The sequence below is a fragment of the Felis catus genome, chromosome B2 (assembly GCF_018350175.1).
Source record: "Felis catus isolate Fca126 chromosome B2, F.catus_Fca126_mat1.0, whole genome shotgun sequence".
NCBI classification, from domain to species: Eukaryota; Metazoa; Chordata; class Mammalia; order Carnivora; family Felidae; genus Felis; species Felis catus.
The window spans coordinates 78,231,864-78,251,387 of record NC_058372.1 but is presented as its reverse complement, the minus strand read 5'-3'; the positions used below and the strand labels follow the sequence as shown (position 1 = coordinate 78,251,387).

At 37.4% G+C, this 19,524-nt stretch overlaps 1 protein-coding gene and 1 pseudogene across 14 annotated transcripts in view; both read left to right on the top strand.

Moving 5' to 3' along the window:
• The window catches only part of RARS2 (arginyl-tRNA synthetase 2, mitochondrial), a 90,734-nt gene that overhangs the window by 42,488 nt on the left and 28,722 nt on the right, over positions 1 to 19,524 (top strand). For 13 of the 14 annotated variants that reach the window (XM_019830943.2, XM_023254173.2, XM_045057825.1 and 10 more), the window contains 5 exons: positions 604 to 687; positions 4,730 to 4,806; positions 14,269 to 14,427; positions 15,438 to 15,544; positions 16,672 to 16,767. In XM_019830943.2, the coding sequence (XP_019686502.1) occupies positions 604 to 687; positions 4,730 to 4,806; positions 14,269 to 14,427; positions 15,438 to 15,544; positions 16,672 to 16,767 (523 nt within the window). The remainder of the gene's footprint in view (positions 1 to 603; positions 688 to 4,729; positions 4,807 to 14,268; positions 14,428 to 15,437; positions 15,545 to 16,671; positions 16,768 to 19,524) is intronic. The other variant, XM_045057828.1, reaches the window with a different exon arrangement.
• Positions 1,558 to 2,159, top strand: LOC109499770 (annotated as a pseudogene).

Here is a 19,524-nt window from a genome sequence, read left to right as displayed (position 1 = left end):
AATATAAGTGACTTCTGAAACCCTAACTGCAGAAGTTTCTGAGAAATGTAATTTTTAGGTTTCCAGCCTCTGCAGCATATGAGTGCACACGAGGAGAGTGAAGCAGGTGTTGGATATCAAACCAGTGTCAGCAGTAGAGGAAGATGAAGTTCTTGAACTACCATGTGCTCTTAGGGAGCAGGCATGAGAAGGTGGATTTCAGTGATTGAAAGAAGGTAGAGTGAGCTGTTGAGAAAAAAACACCAGTGTGGTTTAGGCTCTATAGGGATTAGCGAAATTATCTCTTGTTACTTATTGAGATTCTCTTATTTTCTTTGGAATTCAGTTATTCTAACATATGTTCCCAGCTCCCACTAATGTTGCTGAAAATTATGTTCTTATGAAAATTGTGAGGTTCTTTGGAATAACTGCCCCCCAAATAATTCTCTACTCCTGCTCCATAACATAGATGAAAACACAATAGTGAATATTTTACTAAAAAAAATTGAATTGGTAAATTTTATCAAAAAGTTTTTTGTTATGCTTTGATAATAGAGAAACACATGGTTCTTATGCCAAAATGGATAACAAGAATGAGAAACTGTATATTTTATTGATTACTAGGAAATTTTATAGCAAATCTCAAAGAAGCTTTAGGACATCAAGTCACCAGAATAAATTACCTTGGAGATTGGGGCATGCAGTTTGGTAAGTGAGTTTGAAATTTTCTCTTTTATCTCACTGTTAAGTTTAATTTCTTTTAATTATGTCACCTGATCATGCAGAATATAGGCAGAATCCATTGGGTAGAGTAGTGCCTCCTACCTTTTTTTTTCCCCTCTAATGGCTCTTTTGCATAAGTCTTATATTCTATTTATTAGAACAATTCTCACCACACAGATCTGTTTTGGGGGAGGAAACCTCACACATTCAAGGCAATAAATACAGGCTTTAATGGTTTTATTAAGAAAAAATAGCTTACATGTGTCAAATGTAGGAGTGAATGTACCAGGGAAGAAGTAAGTCTAGCTGTATAATCCCTTCCAGCTACAGCTCTGCCATTTTTCAAACAAATGGGGTCCAGCCTCCCTGCATCATACATGGAGGGTGATCTGAGCCAGTGACCTAGAAGAAAAAGAAAGTGGGATACTTTGGCTCCTTCTTAAATTGTGCAGTGACAGGGGGTCAAAAAAAAAAAAAAAGAGAGGAAGAGAGAAGTGAGAACCAAACAGTTGAATGCCCCAAATTATCTCTAATGTTGTGAGTTTACTCAGAACCATTCCTACCTCATAGTATACCTGTAATCAAGGAAGGGCAAGATAAATGAAGTTGCTAAGGTAGTGAAGTTCTGGTAGCATGTGAAATGCAAACTTTTAAAAATCTCTGGCAACTATTGGGGCTCCTGGGTGGCTCAGTTGGCTGAGTGTCCGACTTTGGCTCAGGTCTTGATCTCACAGCTCCTGAGTTCAAGCCCCATGTCAGGCTCTGTGCTGACAGCTCAGAGCCTGGAACCTGCTTCAGATTCTGTGTCTCCCTCTCTCTCTGCCCCTTCCCCACTTGTGCCATGTCTCTGTCTCTCAAAAATAAAAATAAAACATTAAAAAAAAAATTAAAAATCTCTGGTAACTGTTATGTGTGTTTTAAAATCCGGCCTCCTTTCATGAAGATGGCCCCGAAGGCAAACAAGGAAGCCCCTACCCCTCCCAAAGCTGAAGCCAAAGCAAAGGCTTTGAAGGCCAAGAAAGCAGTGCTGAAAGGTGTTCACAGTCATAAAAAAAAGAAGATCCACACGTCACCTACATTCCGACGGCCCAAGACACTGCGTCTCCAAGGACAGACCAAATATCCTTGAAAGAGCGCCCCCAGGAGAAACAAACTTGGCCACTATGCCATCATCAAGTTCCCCCTGACTACCGAGTAAGCCATGAAGAAAATAGAAGACAACAACACTCTTGTGTTCATTGTGGATGTCAAGGCCAACAAGCACCAGATCAAACAGGCTGTGAAGAAGCTCTATGACATTGATGTGGCCAAGGTCAACACTCTGATCAGGCCCGATGGAGAAAAGAAAGCATATGTTCAACTGGCTCCTGACTATGATGCTTTGGATGTTGCCAACAAAATTGGGATCATCTAAACTGAGTCCAGCTGGCTAAATCTAAATATAAATTTTTTCAACAATAGAATAGAATAGAATAGAATAGAATAGAATAGAATAGAATAGAATAGAATAGAATAGAATAAAATATAAAATCCGGCCTTAGTATCACCTCTTAAGGCATTCTCTGACACACAGGCCCTTGCCTACATCTCGCATCACCAAGTTCCTAGTATCCAGCTCTCCTCAAATAGGCTTGCCTTACTCTTTTCTTACTTGTGTGCTTCTCTCCCCTGCTAGATGACATGTTCCTTGAAGGCATGTATTGTGTCTTAATTATCTTTGTGTCCATAGGACTTGAAACATAAGAAGCACTAAGACTGATGAATGAATCTGTGGAAGTATTTTACAGTACCAATCCAAAAGAAACGCTAGATAATATTTTAAAGCTTCCATAAAGTGTAGTGTGCACTACCAGTTCTAAAGTTTACTGATAGTATTCTGTTCTGTCATAGCTAGTGAAATGAAATCAAAGTTTCTAAAAGACAGATTTATCATGACCTTCTCTTTCATTTCAATTAATAAAAATCTCATTTAGTCTCTAAAAACAGTAGAACTTGAACCAATTAATAGTACCATTACTATTCACTGTGGAGGAATCTGAAAACATGCCCTGCATTTTTTTTTTTAATTTTTTTTTCAACGTTTATTTATTTTTTGGGACAGAGAGAGACAGAGCACGAATGGGGGAGGGGCAGAGAGAGAGGGAGACACAGAATCGGAAACAGGCTCCAGGCTCTGAGCCGTCAGCACAGAGCCCGACGCGGGGCTTGAACTCACGGACCGCGAGATCGTGACCTGGTTGAAGTCGGACGCTTAACCGACTGCGCCACCCAGGCGCCCCCATGCCCTGCATTTTAAAAATCCACCTGCATTTCACAATAGCTGGTAGTCAGAGATTTGGGCCCTAGGCTCAACAATCAGATTTAATAGGTGATATCCACTTTACATTAGTTTAACCAATTTATGCATTTCACAGGCATTAGCAAATAGGTGATTATGGTATTCAATTTTAGCTACAGGATTTTATTATCGCAATGTTTCTCTAAAGGACTACGATGGTTAATGATCTGTCACCATTTCCATTATAACCATAATGGTTGAAGAGTTTTAATTTTGGGTGTTTCAGCTATCTTCTATTAAAAGTTGGCAAATAGTTTCTAACCACAAAATTAGTTTTTGAAAATATATTAGGTTGAATATTAAATGGGCATTGGCCTTTACTTTTCCTATTTCCATTTTTTAGAACAGTCTGGGCATCTTTCCACACCCTGCTCCTAAGACCCTGACATTTGCTTTTTGTTAAAAGTGAAGAGGGCTGGTACATTTTTAAGTCATCCTTCTAGTTCTTGTCTAAAACTCCAAAATATTTTACATCTTTGAGTTCAGTAGCATCCCACTTTCTGGTGAGCCTCCATAGAAAAATGTATGTCAGCAAGGCCCACTGGCAATAGCTCCTTTAGATCGGAAGCTTAGTAATTGATAAGAGTTACAGAAACAGATTGGTTTTTAAAATAATTCAACCACCTTTTATTGCTCTTGGTCCCAGTCTGCATATATCCTTTTTTTTTTTTTTAAAGACATGGAGGAACTTTATATTTTTTTAATGTTCATTTATTTTTGAGAGAGTGGGAGAGGGGCAGAGAGAGAGGGGGAAGACACAGAATGTGAAGCAGGCTTCAGGCTCCGAGCTGTCAGCACAGAGCCCAACACAGGGCTCATACTCACGGACCATGAGATCGTGAGATCATGACGTGAGCCTAAGTCAGATGCTTAACCTACTGAGCCACCCAGGCGCCCTTGCATATATCCTTTTAAACTGAAATTGTGATCATCTTTCTTAAGAATGTAAGTACTTACAGTCTATTACCTCAATTATTATTAAAAAAATAATAATAATAAGGCTCAAACTAATACTATCCCTGAATGCAGAACTTACCATCAAAGACAAAAAAAAAAAAAAAAAAAAAAATCATTGACAAATAAAAGACAAATATATGGCCAGATAAAAGATATTTGTTTCTTGGTCACCTTGAATGGGAGAGATAACCAGGTATGTTTTGAGTTTTGTCTTTTATTGTTTTCCTCCAGTTATTTTTTTAAGGGTTAATATTATAACACCAAGCCAACTTCTACCTTTGTTTTATTTTAACATCTACAAGTTTAAAAAGAAAGTTTTGAAATCACCTCCCATATGTTTGTTTTCACAGAATTTAAGCATCCAGCATGTAGCATCATGATGTCCTTCCTCAGGGTAGCTAGTCAATAAATGCTTGTTTTATTAATGTCTGCTACGTTGGTGGTGGGCACTGTTAATACAAAGACAAGTTAGTCCTAGACCCTGCTTTTGATGAGTTCATAGTCCATTGGTGTCTTTGAAGTTAATTTCAGTGATCTATTCAACATATTGAATTTGTGATTCAGTATGTTGAGTTTATGGGGTAGCAGAAGATGATAACATGTGTTTGTAGTGCTCTCAGGACACATAATTACAAGGGCTTGATATTTTGATATAGCTATACCTGTTCCCTGCCATGACTGTTCTCTACTGTTCCATTTTATAATTTTTTCATTTATGTATTACTGTGCTAGGTCTTCTGGGAACTGGCTTCCAACTGTTTGGCTATGAAGAAAAACTTCAGTCCAATCCTTTACAGCACCTCTTTGAAGTAAGTTGGCAAGAAACAATAGTAGCAAATGCTTCAATTTATTTTTTTCAGAGTACTTTGCAGCTTGGATTAATTTTTAATCCCAGAGGTTTTTAAAAATGTTCATAAAAACAAGGAATTATAGCAATGTAGCCTTTATTTTACTAGGGAGTTCGTTTCATTTTCTTGTCCAAGTGTTTATTTAGGTTTTAGTTGATTTGGGACAGTATTTTTCTAGGTATAGAGTCATCTTAGAATAAACACATGGGATAACAGATTCAACGCAAATTTCTTAATTTTTTGTCAGTTGCTTTATAACTGCAGGTTTCTTCATGGCAATAACTATAATTCATTTAGAATCGAAAAACATGAGTATATACTTTTTTAATCTTATTCTAGTGTGGGGGAAGATACCTGTGTTTCTCTGAATTTGTGTGTGCTTTTTTTAAATTTCTGTCTTTTAGCTCCTTTTCCTGGCTTTTGCCCAGCGTGAACTCCTTCCTATTCTGCTTCATATAGTCCCTTGGGTACTTTGATTCACTGTCCTCAGTTTTTCTTAGAGTTCATTAATAAAGCTCTTCCTGCCCAATTAATCTCCAGGAGATGTGTTTCCTTTTCATTGTCCTAGTTGTTCTCTCTTCTGTTTCTGGGCTTCACAAGAATAAACACCAATGACAGCAGCCGTGTTGGTGACGTTCTGGGGATCAGACTAAAGATGTTATTATACCTGTGCATAAGGAAGAGCACTTACCAAAATAATGCTTTACTTCCCTAGCAAAAGCCACTGAGAATGCTTCATAATTTTCCTTTCTGTTAAATAATTTTTCTCCTGCAGCTTTGTAGTTAAATTTAACAAAAATTACATTGTAATTCTTGAAGAGTTTTAATGGTTTGTAATTTTCTCCTGAGTCCCTGCATGCACTGCACTTTAAATGCCTACATTTTTATTTATAATATTAAACAAAAGATTATTTTCTGTTTTCCATTGAGTTTTATTGATAGGCAAGAGTTTAAAAATTAATGATTCTTTATGGTCGTCTGTAAATAAAGCATGCCACCTTAGTGCCTAGAATTTTTATTGTATTATTTTTTTAAACTTTGAGTAATGGCAAGTATTTTTTTACCACAGGCTTAGTGAACCTTTCATCAGATCCAGGCCCACAGAGACAACCCATTGCACAGAAAATAAAAATACTTGCTTGAAGACCTTGTGTCTGTCATTGAGAGAACATTTTTAAGGATGTAGAGTACAACTTCATATGAGAGTTACTATTCTCATCTTTCTCCCACCCCACCTCAAACGTTTTATTTAACCCTGAAAATAGTTAAGTCTTTGTCATTCATAGTATTTTAAATATTTTTAGTAAAGTCTGTTCTCAAACTTGATAGAATCTTAAATGTATGTTTCTTTCTATGCAGTTTATCACAAATTTCCAGGCTTTTGAGACTCATAAAAAGTTGGAGATTATACACCTGTATTAGAGGTTGTTGATTGATGGATGCACATAAAGAAGGAACAAGGGCAGGAGGTACTTCTGTGAATAACTAAAAACTCAAGGAACAGTGGTGTTGCTTTCATTAAGTGTTCTTTTGCCTAAAAGCTTCGTAGGGAAGCAGCATTTATAGACAAAGAGCAAGTCAAATACACCCACGTTGCTGTTTGTAATAAAAGAAATCCATTAGGGTACTAACTGGCTCTTTCTTCCTTTGCAGGACAGAAAAAAAATGCAGAGCCTAAAGTAGCAGCCTCCAGGTTGTTTTATCTTTGGGCTAATTTTTGCTAGCCCAATTTCATTTTAAAATTATAGTCATCATTGCAGATTATTTTCAACAAAAACTTTGAGCATAAGTGAGGAATTTTTTCCTTTTTTTTTTGAGCTTTAGGCAAATATTAATAAATCATTTTATACTGTTCCTAAAAGAAAACCTGGACTTTGGCTGGACCCCCTGGTTTTTTTCCTTGTCAGATTATAGTTGTAACCACTTTCAGAAGGACCATGTCTTCCCGATCTTTTATTGCCAGCCCCAAGCACCATGCCTGCAGTTACATTTTGTATTAATTTGATCTTGTAGGGGTTTTTTTTTTGGTCCCTTTCTTCCATTTAAGTTGGAGAATATCAGACCTATTATATAGTTCCAAGGAAGAGCTGACTATTATAGGATATACTCGTACCATTTCTCAAAATTGACTTCATCATGCAGTTACTGATGCAAAACCTGAGGGCCAGATGCAGGGCTCCAGCACAGGCAGTCTGACTCCCAGGTGCTCATGCGCTGCCCTGTCCTCCACTGGCATGACGGAATGCCCTTCTGGCCATTCACTTCCATCGGTTGCAATTACTTACATACCATTTTCCTTTCTTTCATCCTCAAATTGCTGTACCAGGAACACAATTAGTAGTTTAGTTTTCTCAGTTTCAACCTTCCAGCATATCTGTTTTGAATTTGGCTTCAGCCATCCAGTGGCAGTTTGTGGCCTGCCTCCTGCTGAATGGCAGGCATCATGATCAGTATCCCCCAGTTTCAGTTTCTCAGTTTTTGTGTATAGAAATTATAGGATAGTTTTAGCATTTCTTTTCTGTGATGAAAATATTTATCATTTACAATCAGTTCTCTCTTGCATTCCCATTTTTGTGCTTTGCTTCATTACTTGTTTTTCTGTTTACCTGTAGTCCTTCTTTTCCCATGATGTCTGGCTGTTCTGTGTGGACATGGGACTTTTGTTGGTCATCATTTAAAACCATTTATTAGTTGTTCTGATTTGTCATGAAACGGGGAACTGGTTTTGTAATAGTTCATACCTCCCCCTAAATCATTTGCTATTTAGAATTCATATTATTGGTTCAAAGAAAACATTTAAATTAAGTTTTGTGACATGTATAAAAAAGCCTTTCTGCTTCTATCAAAAAGTAATTCATTATGGTAAAAAGTGTTAAATCTAAATCATGAGTATATGGGTGTCTCATTTACTTTTACCTGTTATAATCTGTTTTTTAATGTTTATTTATTTAGAGAGAGCACAAGCAGGGGAGGGGCAGAAAGAGCAAGAGAGAGAGAGAGAGAGAGAGAGAGAGAAAGAATCCCAAGCAGTCCCCACACTGCAACGCAGAGCCTGAACCCACCAACCGTGAGATCGTGACCTAAGCTGAAATCAAGCACCTAAGTCAGGTGCTTAACCAACTCAGCCACCCAGGCGCCCCTACTTTTACCTATTTTAGTGATAGTTTTTAAAAGTAATTTCAGGATTTCTTCTAATTTAAACTACTTGAATGGACCTTGAGAACATCTAACACTGTTTTAGGAATGTATAACCAGCATTTTTTTTTTTTTTGGCTACAAGTTTTAGAACTTGACTCATTGCATATTGCTTATTAATATCAATTTTTAAATTTTTTTAATGCTTATTTAATGTTGAGAGAGAGAGAGACAGAGCATGAGCAGGGGAAGGGCAGAGAGAGAGAGGGAGACACAGAATCTGAAGCAGGCTCCAGGCTCCAAGCTGTTGGCACAGAGCCCGACGCAGAGCCCAAACCCACGAACTGCGAGATCATGACCTGAGCCGAAGTTGGCCGCCTAACCGACTGAGCCACCCAGGTGCCCCTAATATGAATTTTGATTACCATAGAAATGCCTCTGAAATATGAGCAGCCTCTCCTAAGAGATAAATATTATGACAATAATGTATCCATTAGCCCTGTACCCTAACAGTGGCATTTATAAAGGGAACATGATATATTAACATATTAAGTTCATAATGGCCCCAAAAGTATTCATTATTTTTCCCTTACCCTTTCTAAAATGCTTTTAGGTAATTACAGTGATGGGCATTTAATAAAAAAAGACCTGGAAAGTTAGAGGATAATGTATTAGTAGGAAATAGTATATTAGAGGTTTGACCCTGAGTTTCCCTATATTAATAACAAAAAAAAAGTAGAAAACAGGGCAAGAGCAAAGCACCAAATTAACGAATGATACTATTTACTTGCTCTCATTTTTTTTTTTAATGGGAAGAAGTATCTATTCCTCAAGAGACCATGGGGCTTGGGGCGCCTGGGTGGCGCAGTCGGTTAAGCATCCGACTTCAGCCAGGTCACGATCTCGCGGTCTGTGGGTTCGAGCCCCGCATCGGGCTCTGGGCTGATGGCTCAGAGCCTGGAGCCTGCTTCCGATTCTGTGTCTCCCTCTCTCTCTGCCCCTTCCCCGTTAATGCTCTGTCTCTCTCTGTCTCAAAAATAAATAAACGTTAAAAAAAAAAAATTTTTTTTTAAAAAAAGAGACCATGGGGCTTTTTTTGATTGTTGGGTTTTTTTTTCTTGTTTGTTTGTTTTGGCTTTAGAGTCTCCAAAAAAAGATTTCTTCAACTTAAAAAAGTAATTCAAGTTAAATCAGTTCTAGACATAATGGCATATTTGTGCACTTAGAAATGTTTACTTTATAAAGACTTGAATTCAACAGTTCTTTATTGTTTAGATCACATTACTATTTTCAGAGAAAGTGACTATTATGGTTAATGTGAATTTTACTCATTATAATACTTACATGGAAGAAATAACTCTTAAATTGTAAGCCTAATTAAATCTGAACCCAGTCATATTTTTGAGAGTGGTAAGAGTCATCTCTAGTCATTGTTAAGGGTTTCTCATCTTCCAAATCACGAAAGTCCTCCACATTCTTATGTACATCTCAGGATGGGCATGGAGGCCTCTTCTTAGCTTTAATCCACATTGGTCCTGACTGATGTGCCCAGTATCCCAGCCTACATAAATGCCCTGGAGGCACACAGCTCTGCTTGTACGACAAACATAGGAGATACTAGCTGTGGCCCAGTTCCATAGGTCTAGATATCAGCCTCCCTGTGTGGGGACACCACAAACCATTTCCCTCAGAGGGCCTGTTGCCACCCCAGAGGCTGCCCAGCTTTTGCTGTTCCTGGGAATGTTTCTCCATCCCCATTCCCTCCTCAATCTAGACAATTGTCCTTTCCTCTCTCCTGGCAGCTTTTCTGTTTTACCATACTCTTGACCATCTTCCCCAAAGCCACTAGCCTTTCTTCCCAATGCCTACTCTTCTGGGGGTTACTACAGTGCCTCATTTTCCTCTGAGTGTTCTTAGAACAAGGATGGGAATACTAAGCAAGCCCAGAGTACATATTAATAGCTCAGTGATTATCCCTCCCACCCCATCAAAATGAGCAAAAAACTTTTTCAGCATGAGAAATGTATATCACCATGTGTCTAATATATATAAGAAGTGAATCTTTATCATCCTTGAATAAAGGTATATCATGGATATTATTATTAACAAAGACCAAAAATAGGCGATTCTAAATACTGAAAAAAGATGAATGGATGAAAAAACGCTATTTATATGCTGCTAATGATATACTAATGAGAAACTTGATAATTACTAAGTTTTTATTTTATTATTAACTGATATATTGATCTTTTAAATTATAATTGTATTGTTTGAGTTTCTTTAATATTACATTTAACATTAGAAATCTATCTCAGGGCACCTGGGTGGCTCAGTAGGTTAAGCATCCGACTTTGGCTCAGGTCATGATCTCATGGTTTGTGGGTTTGAGCCCCACGTTGCGCTTTGTGCTGACCGCTCAAAGTCTGGAACCCGCTTCAGATTCTGTGTCTCCTTCTCTTTCTGCCCATCGCCTGCTCATGCTCTGTCTTCTCAAAAATAAATAAACCTTAAAAAAAAAACCAAAAGAAAACAAAGAAATCTATCTCAACCAGCAGTTCTGTAAGGAATTTCTGATCAAGACATGAAACAACATTAAAAATTACCTTCTTTGTTTGAGTTGTAATCATGAATTCATTACATGTTTTTTCTAAAAAAAATAGAACAAAATTAAATGCATTTTAAGATAGAAGACAAATTGTATAGTTAAAAGGGTCTTTAGTGTCTAAGTTATGCTGACCGTTCTTAGTAGTTATTCTCTGTTTTAAGACAAATAACCAGGGTTGGGGTTAGGGCCCTGTAAGCAAAGAATTAAACTGTGTCTGTGTTGCCAGTGGTATTCTAGAATCAAATTTAAGAGAGCATTATATACTTTATTTTTCGTACTTATTTCTTTATATTGGGACAGATCATCTTGAGCTGACTGTAATTATCTGAATCAGTTAAATTAGAAATAAAATATCCTATGCTTCTTTGGGAATATTAGCATCTAGAAATAGTGAAAAGGTTAATATTCCTTTAAGGAAGTCTTAAATGTTTAGTTTATTTCCTCATGGAAATATACCTCACTTTCGTGTTTTGGTAAGTAAAAGAAAAATTATTTCCATTCTCAAGAACATCCTAAGCCACATTCTTATTATCAAATCCAAGTTTAAAACTTCCTTTTTATTCCTTTTGTGTCTAGATCTAACCTCAAAAGGAGGCTGTCTTCAAAATGCATACTTTCTAAACATAAAAAGTTTGTGGTGACTAAATTAAAAATTGTCTGTAATTTCAGAAGTACATAGTATTAAGGTTATTTTGTGAAGGAAAATGCATTTCTTTTCTAAAACGGTGATGAATGTTAATAATTACAGTTTTTTCTTGTTCATTTACAGGCAGATTAAGTGCTAATTAAGGCTCTTCTATGGTTCTGTTTGATAGTGTCCGTTGATTTTCAGTAATGTTTGGTTTATAATTACAAATTGCTGAAATGCCAAGATTCTTCAAGTGTTAGGGTTTGGTTTGGTTTTGTTTATTTTGCTTTAATTATTTCTATTTTAAATTTTAAGAAAGGGAAAAGATTCTGGTAAAGTTTTTTCTAAAAATATTCTTACCAGTAGTTCACATGCATATTAGATTTTTTAAATGTTGTCTATTTGAGTTCAGAGTCCTAGATTTAAAAAAAATTTTTTTTTGAAAATAAGAATATTTTGTATATGTTTGGTTATAAATTATATGTGAATGTGCCTGTAGTGTGTGTGTATGAGAGAGATACTTTCAATCACAATCATAGAAATATGTATGCCTCAGTTACTATAGGCTGGACAACAGTTTAATTGTCCATGGATATGTCATTCAAAAGTCAAGAAGTTTGGGGCACATGGCTGGCTCAGTTGGTTAAGCATCATCCAACTTTGGCTCAGGTCATGATCTCACGGTTCATGGGTTTGAGGCCCATGTCAGGTTCTGTGCTGACAACTCAGAACCTGGAGCCTGCTTTGGATTCTGTCCCCCTCTCTCTCTGCTCTTCCCCAGCTCACACTCTGTTTCTCTCTCTCTCAAAATAAATAAACACTTAAAAAAACGTCAAAAAGTCTGCAGTTTACTATCTCACCGTGACTCTCTCTGTTTTCCTACACCTTACCAAAATTTTCTTTCTCTGTTTCTGACTTATTCTGGACTTATTTCATAGGAGCACATGGAAATTAATATTTTATGGTATGTGTGTTCAATCTCCCCAAGACCACCACCAGGTTTAATAACACATTAGAAGGACTCACAGGACTCCATGTATAATTGTGCTAACAGCTATGATTTACTATAGCAAAAGGTTGCAAAACAAAATCAAAGGGAAAGGAATATGCAGTGAAGTCTGTTAGAAACCAGGGCTAAGCTTCCAAGAGTCTTTTCCTGGTGGAGTCACACAGGATACACTTAGTTCCTCCTGCAACAAACTGGGACAACATACATGAAATGTTGTCTACCAGGGAAGCTTATTAGATGCTCCATGCCCAAAGTTTCTATTGGAGTTTGATCATGTAGGCACCCTCTGCTTAGCATGTACTAAAATGCCAAACTCCCAGAAGGAAAGCAAGTAGTTAGCATAAACCATATTGTTTTCATAGTTTAAGCACAGTGAGCTACTCTTATCAGTTAGGCTGGTGGGAACATTTCCCAAATCTGAAGTACCCACATGGCCAGCCAAGTTCCCAGATGCCAGCCAAGGGGTAAGCTTGCAAACCGGACATTTTAAGGATAGCAACTCAGGCCTGCTATATTAATTCTTTTCTGTGCAATGTGCATTAAAAAGGAAAAAGAAATTAGGTAGTTTTAACCTCTCTTTGGAATATTTATTCATTACATTCTGCCATTCCAGTAGTTAACAGAAGCCATGTATGAAAGATGAGACGTTTTTGCCTTGATAGATGTTTAATGCCCTGTCCCTTTTGTTGGTAGATCTAGTGGGTCTAAGCCACATTCCAGTTGTCCCAGTGTGTACTCCAGCAATAAAACCACTTTATCTGCCACTGATATTTTGATGATATTACTGTAACAGATGCCTCCTATTTCTTTGGTAATTTGCCAATTTTTACTACTTTATGCTACTTTAATAGGTTTTTGAAAGAAATACGAGGAGAGTAAATGTATCATCCATGTTTCATCCTGGAAGTGAGTTACAACTTGGAAGTAAAATCTTTATATTCTATACGGGTAACTTCAGTACTACTTGAGGTGCAGAGTTGATATTTTTATTGTCATTTATTAACCTTGCATTTTGGAGACCAGAAAATTATTAAACTGTGATCACAGGATCATAGAAATGGGAGGCCATCCAATAAGCCATCCAATTCCACTCCTGTCATTGGGTGGGGGCAGAAGTAAACCAGCCAAGACAGGTGGTGCAAAAACATTCCAGAAGCGAGTGGTCCACACAGTTCTCAGGAGCCCAGGTTCGAGTGTAAGTAAACTAACTGTCCAGAGGTCTTCCTAGATAAGCTATGTTATGGGTCTTTTGCAGGTTTAGAGAACTATTTTAAAAGTCTTTCTTAAAACAACTGCTGAATCATCCTTTGGCTTTTTCTTAGCCAGATTGAACCATTCTACCTCCTTTGACCTTTTCTCAGAAAAGTTGCGGCCATAATAATTTGCCCTTTTATTAAAAAAAAAAGGGAATGCTAGCTTAATCCAACCCAGGCACTCTTTTTTTTTTTTTTTTTTTTTAATTTTTTAATGTTTGTTTATTTTTGAGAGAGAGTCAGTATGAGCAGGGAAGGGGCAGGGAGAGAGGGAGACACACAATCTGAAGAAGGCTCCAGGCCCCGAGCTATCAGCACAGAGCCTGAAGTGGGGCTCAAACTCACAAACTTGGGAGATCATGACCTGAGCCGAAGTTGGACGTTCAGCCAACTGAGCCACCCAGGCGCCCCCTAACCCAGGCACTCTTAACCCAAGAGTCTGTGAACTTGGAAGGGAGGGGAAAATTACACATTTTATTTTCCCTAACCTCTATCAGAAATTTAGTATTTTCTTCCATTACTACATCACAACCTTAAAAAATGATTGGATAACTTTCAATGTAATTATTTCCTTTATGAGCATATGTGTTTTACTTTATGCATTTAGAAACATTTTGAGAAGGGATTTATAGGGTGCACTAAGGGCCCATGGCAAAAAAAAAAAGAAAAAAAGATTACACTCTCATGAGGGCAGTTGGCTAACATTTAAATGAAAGTTCTCAGGATTGTGTTTTGTTCCATTGAAGGTAACAGTGACTAATGTGCTTCATTTAATACACTGTTATGCTTTTAGGTTTATGTACAAGTTAATAAAGAAGCGGCAGATAATAAAAATGTAGCAAAATCAGCGCATGAGTTCTTTCAGCGATTAGAACTGGGTGACATGCAAGCACTTGAACTGTGGCAGAAATTTCGAGACCTGAGCATAGAAGAATACGTGCGGATTTACAAGGTGCCCACCTACTCTCCTGTGATGGGGTGCTCTTGACTGGGACTACTGAGGAATGAAGTTGCTTCCTCAGCTCATGTTTTAAGACTAGATTTGTCATTCCATTGAAAATTAGGACCCACATATTATTATTTATGCTGAAAGTTGGAGCTTTGAAACAATCCTGTGAAATTCACAAACCAAATATCAGGTGGCACTCTAGTACTCTGTGTCAGTCTGGCTTCTCTTTTCTGTCTTCTGTTCATTCCTTCATTTTATCTTAATCGTTTTTTTCCCCTTTCATTTCTGTAGGCCTGTGTGTGATGCATATAAATTTGTTCATTTAATAAACATTTTAGGGGGTGGGAGAAATACAACAGTGAGTAAAGGAAATAGAAGTACTTCTGTCTGGACTTCACATGGAGATGGAGAGCAAATTAAAGACAACGGGGATTAAACAAGGACATACACAGTCTGTTAGGTGGTGATGATGCTGTGGAGAACAACGAAGCAGGGGAGGGGAGACGGAGTCTGCGAGTACGTGGAATGAAGAGAGTTTCATTAAAGAAACCCATGTGGCTGGAGTAGGGAAGCAGGATGAAGAGCTGCAGGAGAGGAGGTGGAAGAGGTTGTAGGATGGGGCATGAAGTAGGACATTCTCCAGAGCTGCCCAACCTTGCTTCTTGCTGTGATGGAGATGTTCCATGATGTGCTGCCCAGCAGCATAGCCATTAGCCACCGGTGGCTATCCAGCACTTGAAGCATGAGGAGTGTTACTGAGAAAGTCAAGTTTTTTATTTTATGTAATTTGAATAGCCGTGTGGGCCCAGTAACTACCATATCAGCACAGTACTACTGTGAGGACTTGCCTGGTGTGGGAAGAGGTAGAAAGTTTGGTAGAGCAGAGGAGTGACTTCATCTAATTCTTACTTTCCCAATCTGGGTGACAGACTGTAGAGCATCCTGTTTTGTCTTAGGATAAGATGATAGGACATTTAAGTAACTTCCTTTCTTTTGTTTCTGAATCCTTTTAGCGTCTAGGAGTACACTTTGATGAATATTCAGGAGAATCATTTTATCGTGAAAAATCTCAAGAAGTCTTAAAATTGCTGGACAGTAAAGGACTCCTGCAGAAAACAATGTATGGTCAGGTTACTGTTCTTTAGTAAAGTTATTTCTTTGGGAAAAAATGATATAGTCTCTCAGTAAGAACAACAGAATGTGGTGTGCAACCTTCCTGGCATTTTTTTTGTAGTGCTTTTTGCTGTTCAAAGTACTTTTCCACATATGGTCTTCTTGCTGCCATGACAAAATCCTGGTCAGGTTGGAAGAAAAGTTGTTAATCTGCTTTTTACGTGTGAAGAAACTGAAGCACGGAAAGTACAAATGACTAGCCTAATGTCAGACAAGTTGATGTAACTGGAAAAAGGAAATAAAACTTACATCTTACTTAGCCCTGCCTTTTTAAAAAACCACATCCTGTTCAAAATGGATTTAAGGCATATTATGTAAATAGGTATAATACAAGCTTTTGAAAGAGTAAAATGAGGAAATCAGGAAGCGAGGGCAGAAAAAAATAATACAGAATCAGGGATGATAATGGTATATCATCTAACACACTGCCTTACTTACGGTAGATTTCTAATTTAGCTTTGAGCTTCCTGTCAGCCAGACAAACAGTACCAGTCATAGGAGCCCAGGCATCTGTAATACAGAAGCAAACCAGTTGCTTAGAAGCACCAGTTGTCATAGTACCAAAGAGCTTCTCTTGTCATCTTTATGAGGAAGACATGGAGAACATCAGTAATGTGCATAAGGCAGATTTTTGCATCTCCATCTGCAGATTCTAATTTTTGACAAGGCAGGAAAGACAGTAACAAAATTCCATGGTTTACTATTCAAGGGTATTTTCTGGCATGTTAAAAATTAGCCCAATATTAAATGCTATAATTTGAATTAGAAGAATATGATGTTTCACAGTTAAACAGCTGAAATCTCATTTTTCAACTGGATATGCTAAAGACTTTCTAAGTACCTTATCCAGAGCTACAGAGTTTAAAAAGATAGGACAACTAAATATTAATTACAGCATACCCATTCTTAATAAATTCATGGTCCCATTCCTTGTTTTTCTTCATTTGGTTTTACTGCTTATTGCTACGTAAGGAATAAAACATAGCTTCCAGTTTGCCAAAGATAATGTTATAGATATTATACTTTTAAAGGGTCTTACTCTATTTCTTAAGAGTTACCTGTTTGCATTTCTAGAAAAGGAACAGCTATAGTGGATCTTTCTGGAAATGGGGACCCCTCCTCAATTTGTACTGTAATGCGAAGCGATGGGACTTCTCTCTACGCAACCAGGTTTGTATGTAACGGGGGGGTCAGCATCAGAATGTATGTGACTTCATGTGCTTTGTTGTAGGATCAGTGCTAAAACAGTCATTTTATCCTCAAAGCTGTTACCAAATCCTAGTTTCTAAATCTCTTGTTCTCATCACTTCAAGATGTATTTATTGGGCGTCTATCTATTGCCAGTTATAGTTCCTGGAAAGGTATAACATCATCAGAAAAGTGACTGAAAAAGATTATTTACAGTAAGTTAAACATCATAGGATTTCCACAGCCAATAAATACATTGTTCTACAAACTGAAAACTGAGGTACCTCAACTATAAATATTTTCCTGTTGTACATTGATAGGAAGTATATATTAGAAGGTGGTCATATTGGCTCAGTGGCATCCTCTGTAAAGATTCATCTACCATGCACATGAGTAGCAGTCCTCATGTAAAACAGGGTAAGGAAGAAGTAGGCCATGTTGCCTTTTTTTTCTTTTTCCCCTTCCAACTGTCTGCATGACTGACTCCTGTGGAAAGGAAGTCTAGTCTCTGTTAATCAGTAAGAACTGGAACTTACATCTTATCAAGCACATTTATATCTGGGACAAAGCCAATAGGAAGGAGAAGATAGGACCATAAAAAAGGCACACAAGCAAACATGGCCATACTGAAACACTTTTGGCAAAAGGCTCTAGTGTCTTCCAGGCTAGCGTTTTATATTGGATCATAAACCCACTTTTATAGTATAATTAAAGTATTGCTATTTATTGTTGTTGTTAACTACCATCATTTGTTCCAAACAGCTTTAAACAACCATCTGATTCTCTTACTCTCCGTTAGAAAATTGATCTCTTTACTTTCTATTACTTTTTGGCATTTCCCTTTATCATTTCCATGTAATTATAGTTAGGAGGTGAGAAGAATCTGTGTATCTAAGAGGTACATTTCTTTTTCTAGATTAAAAACAATAATAGAAAAAATATTTTGTGTCGGCCAATAATTGCTGGACAGATTAAATAAAGAAACCTTGAGCAGGGGCGCCTGGGTGGCTCAGTCGGTTAAGCGTCCAACTTCAGCTCAGGTTATGATCTCACGGTTCGTGGGTTTGAGCCCCGAGTCAGGCTCTGTGCTGACAGCTCAGGGCCGGGAGCCTTCTTCAGATTCTATGACTCCCTTTCTCTCTGCCCCTCCCTCATTTGCACTCTGTCTCTCTCTCAAAAATAGATAAAACATTTTTTAAAAAAGCGTCCGCCCAGAATAGAGGTTCCATGTCATTTTAGTGGTCCTGATTTGGTTATTTTTCTTGGGCTGTCATTCATTAGGTCTAGATTTTTCTGTATATTTACCTTAATACCTATATGTTTCTCTTTGAGACAATAATTGTGTTTTTTGCCATTTGCCAAAATGTTTAGTGTTTCACTTTGCTCGAACTTTGTTTCTGCCCTTTCAGTGGGTTCTTATAGAATACATCAATACATGTGGATGAGAATTAGAAGAGTAGTTATAACAGACAGAAGTGCGGGAGAATACTGGCAAGAGCACAGGGTGAGGCTGGGGACCTTCTTTGGGCTGGGTCCCTACTTTGAAATGAGAGGCCTGAACTAAATGATCTGGCATTCTTCCTGCTTTCAAATTCAGGTTTCACAAACTCAGCCTAGAGCTTTTCTTTATATTCTTCTCTTTTATTATTTCATTGGATCAAAAGGCTTCTCTTTGTTTTGTCCTTGTGTCAAACCAAAAATATAGTGGGGGTATATATTTGTGACTTCATCTGGGGGATAATCTTCTATACTCGTGTTTCACAACCTTTGTTTTTTTGTTTTTGTTTTTCCATTATAATCCCTCTCAGGAGCCTTTTTAGCCTGTTTTTCCTGCTTGCCCACCTCAGGAAATGTTTGGTATCACAGATCTCCTGTGCATCTGTATGTGTTGTGTGCACATATGTGCTTTATACATAAAAAGAATAAGATTCTGTTGTCCCTCAGGAGCCAGTTTTTGCCTCCATTGTGAATGCATGCTCTATGTTCTATTAGGATTAGGAGATGGGCACTAATGATGTTTTGATGCTTTCCATCATTTCAAAAGATCTAGGACCTTTTAAAATCTTCCCAGTGTCATATATTGTTAACCAAAAATAGCTTTGATTTTCAATTTCAATATTTTCATAATTTTGACTTGAAATTTCACTGTTAATGGTTTGGTTTTCATTATTTCATACTAGATGCAAACTGAGTTTTTTATACTTAGAGAAAGGAGAGTTGAGTTTTTGTCAAAACTTTCTGGTCTTGTACAGTGTTTTAGAAGGTATTGCTTATCACTGATTCAAAACTTTTGAAAGTCCTGGTAATAGGAGAGTAGCTAAAAGATATCTGTTAAGTTACCACATCACCTGTGTTTTAAATATGTTCTTTAAGAAGGTATACTGCCGAAAAGTGACACTCAGGTGATTGTTCCCAGTATAGGCTTGATGAACAAATCATAAAACATTTACCTACAGACACTTTGCCTGGAGCTGCTTTAGTACTACTGCTTTTCCCAGAGCTTATATTTACTTATTTTGTTGGGTTTTTTTTAATCTTTCCACTGTACTTTTATTATTGTTGCTTTTCCCAAAGCTATTTTTGTTATTATTACTTTATATGAAAGTATGGTACTGGGATTATATAATCATAAGCGGTATACCCTAGACTGTGGAGTAATAGGAGTTCTTAATTAGAAAAACCTCATTACTATTAAATACGTAAAGCAAATTTTTACCCAGATCTGCCTAGTAACTCTTA